Source organism: Acomys russatus, chromosome 1 (genome assembly GCF_903995435.1).
Source record: "Acomys russatus chromosome 1, mAcoRus1.1, whole genome shotgun sequence".
Taxonomy (NCBI): domain Eukaryota; kingdom Metazoa; phylum Chordata; class Mammalia; order Rodentia; family Muridae; genus Acomys; species Acomys russatus.
The window spans coordinates 54,672,074-54,681,010 of NC_067137.1; the positions used below are offsets into that span (position 1 = coordinate 54,672,074).

An 8,937-nucleotide genomic window follows, 5' to 3' on the forward strand; every position below is an offset into this window, starting at 1 on the left:
AAGTATTTAACCTAATGGAAACCTGTTGGCTTTCTATGCCAAAGTATCCCCTTCTACTCTTAAATATTTTTTTCCTTTTTCATCCAATATGTTTTTTGTTCTGTATTGTATGTATGTGGACAATTTGTGGATTTGCCTTCCGTATTTCTTTCCATTTGCATGCATATTCCTTTTCTAGGGCTGTGATAACAAAATAAAACAGATGGTAGCTTAAGCAAAAGGCATTTATTTTCTCATAGTTCTAGAGAAAATAGTATAAGATCAAAGGAGCAGCAGGTTTGGTGTGTTGTTAAGCCTTCTTTTCATGGTAGGCAGAACCTCGTTCACTGTTCTGATGTTGTTCTTTCTCCTGTGTGTATGCATTCCTGGGCGTCACCTGTGTCTTAATCTCCTCATGTAATCTCCTCAAATGAGTTTGCATCAGGGCCTCATTTTAACTTTCATTACTCCAATACAGACAGGTTCACATTCTGAGACACACTGGGTACTTCGATTTCATCATACAAATGGGAAAGAATTCATCCCATTTGCACTTGATGAATCTGGCGCTCTCAGGAAAATACATGGCCCTGAGCATGGCAGACAGGTGACCATGTTCTGATTTGTCCGGGACACTACTGTTTTACTGACTGTCTTAACTTAATTAAGTCTGTGCCCTCTTGTCTGGTCTGTCAGAAATGTCATATAAAAAGGTTCGCATGCTTTTTCATTTTTATATATTTCTATATTCACTATATTGTCCCCCTTGTCTATGGACACTTATCAATAAAAACATTATACCACAAGATAATAGCAAATGATTAAGCATTTTCTGTACATATTAATCTCAGTATTTTGTTTTGTTTCGTCCCCGCCCCCCACCACCACACATACACAGGATTTCTCTGTGTAGCCTTAGCTGTCCTGGACTTGGTTTGTAGACCAGGCTGGCCTTGAACTCACAGCAATCCACCTGCCTTTGCCTCCCAAGTGCTGGGACCAAAGGCATGTGCTGCCACACCTGGCTAATCTCAGTATTTTTTTTTTTTTTATCTCAGTATTTTTTAAAGCTTGAATTTCAGATTCTTATATCACCATTTTAAACAATATTGATATCATAATTATCATAATTTTTAAGAATAACTTCCTGGAAATGAGAACGGTACCTCTAATATATTCTCAAAATTAAAAAAAAAAACAGTAAGATTAGTTTCAGAAAAATGAGTGTGGAGTGTCAGATCAGAATTAAATCACTGTGTCCAAATCTGAGCACCACACTAAGCAAGCAAGCAAATGTATTGGCGACAATTCAGCTAAGTTAAAACGTTGGCAAATTACCCTTTGGATAAAACTTAAACAGCCTGGAAAAGCAGCTCAGTGCTTGAAATACAACGGAGAGGCTGCTGTTGAACCTAAAATGCGTTATGATAGAGGAGATGGAGGCCGCTGTTCTCTAACTTGGCTGAACCTAGCCATGAGCAAAGCTAGGTGGAAAGTGCAGTGTAATGTGAGATCATCTAGATCCAGTGAGTTTTTTCCTAGTTGGCATGGTTGTGTGTATGTGTGTGCCTGTGCATGTGCATGTGCGTGTTTATGTGTGTATGTGTGTGCGCACACACATGTGCATGTGTGTATTTGTATGTGTTCATGTGTGTGTGTACATATATGGGAGGTGTGCATGCACATGAGTGAACCTGTTTATAGACCCTAAAAATTTATACTGATGCATTCTCAGTTGCTGTCCACCTTATTTTTGACACAGGGTCTCTCAGTGCATCCAGGGTCTCTGGAGCTTGTGTATTCAGTTAGATTGGCTGGTCAGTTAGTTCAAGGAATCTTCCTGTCTCTGAACCCTGAGAACAGGTTTTACTGGTGCATACTATCACACCTAGATTAATATATATATATATATATATATATATATATATATATATATATATATATATATATTGAACTCAGTTTCCTGCTCTAGAAAATTAAAACCATAATTCCCTTGAATGACTGTTCTGAAGGTTAAAGTAGCAGACACACATCAAACCCTGGGAAAGTGCTCCTAAATGTTTTTTGGTTTTAATTATAGTCTTTCCATGTCAGATGAGACTTGAATCAAATGTTATTTTTAGGCTATGTATAGTAGTAAGTATGAAATAATTTTGTTTCTCTCTCTATTTTCCCTGGATTCAGGTTTCTCTGGGACTTCTGCATGCCCATGCCACACATATCTTGTGGCCTCCAGAGCGCTGGCAGAGATTAGAATCTGTTCTTCCACCAGAGCGCTTCCCAATCCACACTGGAGAGGAGTAACTGCACCGAGGCCCATCATAGGAGGGGCTGCAGACACCAGAAGCCTCCTGCCAAAGGAAGATGCTCCACTGTTGCTGAGCAAGAGACCTCTCTATGTCTTTAAGGTGCTCTGGAATTTTCAAGAAAGATTTTCAATATTAAACAGTACTAAATGACACCCGATTGTGTGTTTTATTTAATCGCATATTGTTTATCACCAAAACTATGCAAGCTTTGGAGAGCCTGAAAGCATTCTGCCTGTGTACACAAAGGAGGGCAATTGGGGGGTGCTGTGCATAGTTGTGGATGAGAGCTTTTCCTTGAAGTCTTCTGTTGAAAGATTTAAAATTAATGTGCATCAAAGATGATTTGTCTTTTACTATTGAGACAGAATGGGGAAAGCCACATATTATGCACATAAAGATAGTGGTTGCTTTATAAATGACAAATTCCACAGAAAAGTGGCTGCCAGTTAGGAAGGACCAGGAACTATGATGTCAAATATAATGGTGATTTGTCCAGATCTTGTTGGGGTGTTTAATTATCAGCTAACCAAACATTCATTAATGAAAAACATTTTATCCCTTATCTAAGGCAGAAACTAAAGTGATGGCAAAAATTTCTGTCAATACTTGATATAACTGAATGTTTTTATTGCCCTTTTAATATAAAACTTCTGAACAATCCCATGCCTATTCACAATGACGAATCAGGCCATTGGTCAGCATTTTATCACATTTGGTGAAAAGCTCTAAGGGAAATAGAAAACAATCAAATCCAGATCAGCAAAGTTTCATTTTCCCCCCAAGTGATTTCTCAGCATCCCACTCTGGTACTGAAATCAGCAGTTGTAAGGAGGTTGACAGTGAAGCCATAGAGTCTGTAATTCGGCTAAATAAGGACACCTGCTCCCGTCATGCAAGGCAATGGTCTTAGAAAAACATCCTTCTTGCCATTGGTGAAGGGTTTGCTATGATAGGAACAAGACTTAAGATCTGTCCTGTTCATCGAGTCACTTTTTTTTCTATTTCATCTTGTAAATGTGGATTATAATTCACTATGGCAGACAGGCTTATAATGATAATAATAAACATACATAGAAAAGTGTGAGTTCCTATTAGTAATTTATTTAGCATTCTGAGAGTTGATTCAACAAACAGTGAGGACTTATGTACTAGGGTTGATCAGATTTTATGTATGTATGTATGTATGTATGTATGTATGTATTGAGTCAGGATCTCTGTGTAGCCTTGGCTGTCCTGGATCTTACTCTGTAGACCAGGCTGGTCTCAAACTCAGAGATCTGCCTGCCTCTGTTTCTCAAGTGCTTGGATTAAAGGTTTGCACTACCACCACCCAGCTTCAGAATTATTTTTTATCTTTTATATTTACATTATTTTATTAATTGTTGTTTTTTGGCAGTTTCAACACTTATGTAACATAATCTGATTATGTTTTCTCCCACACTCTTTCTTATCTCCCTCATCCTAACCAGTAGCTTTCCTAGATTTAAGACTTTTGTCTTTCTTTGGGGACCATTCAGTCAAATCTGGGCCATCTGTGTGAGCACTGGATCAGTACCATCCTTGACTCTTGGTGGTCTCACAGGTGGGTATATAGCTGAAAGCATTGACTCCTCCTCTTTCTGAAATTTTCAGCAATGAAATGTACCCAAAAACACTTCCACCTGTGCCTGACTTTTCTTATATGCAGAACTGCCAAAAATCTCTTAGTGAATCTCCATTGATCTTATTGATTTCCTCAACTTCTCTGATTCTCATCCCCAACCTGAACCTCACTATGATTTGCACTTTACCAAATATTGCTTTTGAGTTCCACTCCCTTGACAGAATACATCTCTTGGGGTTAAATGTACAATATTATATATTTGTACAATATATGTAAAAAACACATATATGTGTGTGTGTGTGTGTGTGTGTGTGTGTGTGTGTGTGTATCTCAAATAGGAAATCTGAAGACTGAAGGTCACAGAATTGGCATTTGAACAGTCCTGAGGTAAGGGGTAGGATGAGAAGTAAGCGGAGCGAACACTGTAGAAGCTGCTGCTTATGACTGGTATGGAAGAACTCAATGTTTTAACCATTTTAAATAGTTTGTGATCAGCCTTGTTACCTGTATCATTGACCTGTGTCATTCTTCAAAGTATTCACTCAAGGTCAGATGAAAGGAAAAGGCTCTTTATGTCCCATGTTGCATTCTCTAGGTGCACAGAACATCACCAGTAGTTAGTATCTAGTGCTCATTAAACAACTTGGCTCAAGACTTACCATTTCTGAAAGGTGGACTTAATTGTTGCACCACCTAATGTGTGCACAGACATAGACAGACACAGACACAGACACAGACACAGACACACACACACACACACACACACACACACACACACACACACACACACACGTGCGCATGCTTACCAGTCACTCAGGATACAAGTAAATCATATATCCATTTTCTCTCCTTCTGTGCTAGGAAGCAGTGTAGTCTCGATAAGGCTGTATCTTTTCCAATTTGATACAGAATAAACAGTAAAATTCTGTCTTATCAATATGTCTGTTTTCAATATGGAAATGCCAGATAAATAAAACAAAGATTCTCTGAGTCTACTTGAGGTTGGGGGTGGAAATTATAAATAAGTAAAGTGGTACCATACAGCTTATTAAAGGTGTAGAACAGTGAGCAGGCGAGGTGGCAGGGTGGGGCTTAGGGGAGGAGGGAAGGCTCTTAAGGGAGTGTTTCTGCTGGGAGAAGGTGGGGCAGATGGGGGACTTCTACAGGTGGAAGTCCTTGGATTTAGTCTTTCTGAGCTGAATAGATGTCCTCCATGGAATTAGTAATGCAACTGATACAAAATTATTTCAGCTGCACAATTTTTTTCCAGCAATATATAATTAACTGTCTGGGGGATGTATATTGAATTTTACAAATTTAATTTTCTACATAGAAAAGTGTGGCTGTGCTGTGAGAGAATTTAGAACAGCAATAGTTGTTCTACCATTTGCAAGTCATAGAATAATTTTACAAATATTCAATAGAAATGTACTGGATATACAGATACTTTTAAACTTTGATCAATATTAAACTATCAAATTAGCATATTCATTTTGCATATACTTTCTAAATTCATATATTCATCAAAATAAAATAACTTTTGTTTGTTTGTTTGTTTTGTTTTGTTTTTGAGACAAGAGTTTTTCTCTGTGTAGCCCTGGCTGTCCTGGAACTTGCTTTGTAGACCAGACTGCCCTCAAACTCAGAAAAATCTGCCTGCTTCTCCCTCCCAAGTACTGGGATTAAAGGTATGTGCCACCCTGCCCAGCTGAGAAAACTTTCAGAAGAGACTAAAGGGTTAGAACTTCACCAGTATACTTTTTTAGGGGGACAAGGAAAAGGAAGATTGGTCTTTTAAAGAGAATCCTGAAAATATTTCATTAATTATATGACAATGTCTAATTCCTAAATGTTTCGCTATCTAATCTATGACAGTCACAAATAGAATCATTCTAGTGCACAGTCATCTATTGTACAGGTGCTGATTCCATCTTGACATTCGTCAGTTCTCTTTCTTAAAGAGCCACCATCCCTTCATTGCTTTCTTTCCTTGAAGCCATGGCCTCATATGGGCTCACATGACCTCACATGACCTCACATAACCTCACATGGTCTTGTATGGCCTCACATGACCTCACATGGCCTTACATGGCCATGATGCACATCACTATTCATTCTTTGTCAGTCAGTGTTCCCATCTTCTCACCCACACTGGGATTAATCCTAGAGCTTGCTCATATTAGGCAAACATTCTGTTATTTAGCAGCCCTCTTTTTACTGTTTATGAATGTGTATTATGAAAATATAGGGTCTCCATTAAGTTGCCCAGAGAGGGATTAAACATTCCATTCTCCTGCCTCAGCATTCCCAGTAGCTAAGATTAGAAGCCTGGACTACCAGGCATACCTAAGAGTTTATTTTTCAAAGATGTTTTAGGGCAGTGGGGTGGTTGCTTGAGTAAAGACCCTTCCTGCCAAGCCCGAGGACCTGAACCATCCTTAGGATCTATCTACATGGCAGAAGAGGACCAACACTCCCAAGCTGTCCTTTGGTCTTCGGTCATGCACCATGGCACATGCATGCCAAAACACCACACACATAACCACTAGATAATTTGTTTTAAAATTAAAGTATTTTCACTGAAGTTAGAATTCTAATTTAGCAGTTATTTTTCTGAAGACAATCCTGTCTTCTGAACTTGTTTCTTTGATAATTACACTTCTTTCTTCGTTGATGATGACAATTATACTAGGTATGATTTTCTTTGTATCTTATTCACCCAAAATGTGTGAGTTTTTTCAGCAATCCTTTAAAAAAAAAAAAACCTTTCCTTATCTTTTTTCTTCCAAGATTTTATTAGACAATTGTTAAGTGCTTGATAAATTTCACAGGTTACAGAGAATCAACTTTCTTTTTAATATTTTGGTACTTTGGGTTAGATGGTTAATATTGTTTTTAAGTTCAGTGATTGTTCCTTTGCCATTTATTTCACTATACAGTGAATTTATCATTTAGGTTCTAGAATTTTGGTTTTGTTTTTAACAGTTTCTATGTATGTCTTCAGATATCTGCATGTCTGTCTATCTATTCATCTGTTTATTTACTTTTAGACAAGGTTTCACTATATAGCCTTGGCTGGCCTGGAACTTACTACATAGAACTCCTGGCCTTCAACTCACAGAGCCCTTCAGGCCTCTGACACCTGAATATTGGGTCTCTCTGTTCATGTTTGCTGACGATCTTTCCCCAAAAATTTTGGCCATATATATAATTATTATTTTAAAATCTACTCTCTTAATTTTAATATCTAAGCCTTTTCAAGATCAGTTTCTATTGGCTATTATTTCTCTTGTTATGGACATAATGTATATATTCTCTTTCATATAAAAGTGCTTTAAAAATTATACATATTTGACCACGTCTCCTGGAGGGGGAGACATGGTAGCACTCAGAGGAAGGACAGCAGGTTACCAAGAAGAGACTTGATACCCTATGAGCATATACAGGGGGAGGAGGACCCCCTCAGTCACAGTCATAGAGAATGGGAGTAAGGGGAAAGTGGGAGGGAGAGAGGAATGGGAGGATACAAGGGATGGGATAACAATTAAGATGTAATATGAATAAGTTAATATAATATATTTTAAAAATAAAATAAGAACAGCCAAAAGCAAAAAAAGAAAAAAAGAAAAAGAAAGAAAGAAATTTGGAGTTGCTTCAAGATTTGTGGAGGCTTCTTATTGTTTTCATATGAAGAACATTATATTTTGTTCCCTTAAACAAATAAATTACTAAAAACAAAACAAAATGTCACCTTGAAATTATAGAATGATAGTTTGACACATTATCAGGAAAGCTGTGCTTTAGATTTGTCTTTGGTCTTGGGACAGTCTTTCTCTGGAGTGTTGCCTCCTGGGAGTTTCCATGGAAATCTCAGGGTATTAACCAAGCCATTCTAGCATGGCAGGCTTCCAGCTCCAAAGTGTTTTCCCACAGCAGTGTGCAGAAACTGAAATCCTTGTTGGACTTTCACTACTCTGTGAGCTCTTGCTCTCTATTGGTCCCCACGTCTTCCTTGTGAAGGACATCCAGGGAAGTATTCATCAGAGATTTGAGAGGAAATTATGCACAGGTTTGAAAGGTTCTTCTTTTGGGACTTCTTTTCCCTCAGTCTCTGTCACTCTGGCAATCTAACACCTCACACAAATATGACTATGTTTTTTTTCTGAATGAGTCACTCCATGTTTCAGAAGCTGAAATGGACTCCTATTAAAAAAAAAAAAAAAAAGCTCTATCCATGTGGCCCTCACCAGGGTTGGTTTTCTTCTAAAAGCAGCCCATTGTAGATGCTGCCTATTTTTAAGTCATTTCTCAATAATTTAGACTACTTTGAAAATAGGTTAGCCAATGTTTATAATTGTACCCACATAACAGTGGGCACAATAATCACTTTGATGCCATTACTGAAAGAGAGCTGGGCGATGGGTCTGGTTTCCTCTTAACTTAGGTACGTGGCGTTCTCAGTGGCCCTTTAATGTAGACATCATTCATTAATCTTGGAAAATGTTCAGCTATTATTCCCAGATTGTTTCTGGTTTGTTTGTTTGTTTGTTTTCTTTTTTGTCTGCTTCAGCCCATGTATTTTTCCTGGTATATTTCCTAATTTCTTAATTATCTGTTCACTTGTATCTAAATTGCTATTAAATAATTCATTAAGTTTCAAATTTCAATCACGATTATCTGCCTGTCTTAGAATTCTCAATTGATTTTTCTAAACTATTTTCAAATATTAATGTCAGTATTTGAAATTCTCATATACTTGTTTTATTGTCCTTTTTTTAATTTGGGAGTTTGTACATTTCTTATATTTTTATAGACTCATGTACTTTAATTCAAAATTTAAAAACACCTATTTAAAAAATTTTCAGGTACAATTTGAGGCTATTTGAAATAAAATTAGAAATAATTCTATAAATATTAATTTCTATTTTTGTCACTTTCTCAGAATGTAACTTATTGGGGGTTTTGATCTACACTGTTTACTATGTGCCTTTTCGTTTTAAGGATTTATTTTATCTTATGTATATGAGCTTTTGCCTACATTTATCT

The 8,937-nt window shown here is 37.2% G+C and overlaps 1 protein-coding gene across 7 annotated transcripts in view; it reads left to right on the forward strand.

Annotated features, from left to right (window-relative positions):
• The window catches only part of Immp2l (inner mitochondrial membrane peptidase subunit 2), an 835,266-nt gene extending 832,718 nt beyond the window's left edge, over positions 1-2,548 (forward strand). For 3 of the 7 annotated variants that reach the window (XM_051145172.1, XM_051145164.1, XM_051145149.1), the window contains exon 7: positions 2,164-2,543. In XM_051145172.1, the coding sequence (XP_051001129.1) occupies positions 2,164-2,283 (120 nt within the window). In that variant the 3' untranslated portion in view covers positions 2,284-2,543. Of the gene's footprint in view, positions 1-2,163 lie in introns of all 7 variants that reach the window. The other 4 variants (XM_051145189.1, XM_051145180.1, XM_051145193.1 and 1 more) reach the window with 2 other exon arrangements.
• The last annotated feature ends 6,389 nt before the right edge of the window (positions 2,549-8,937 follow it).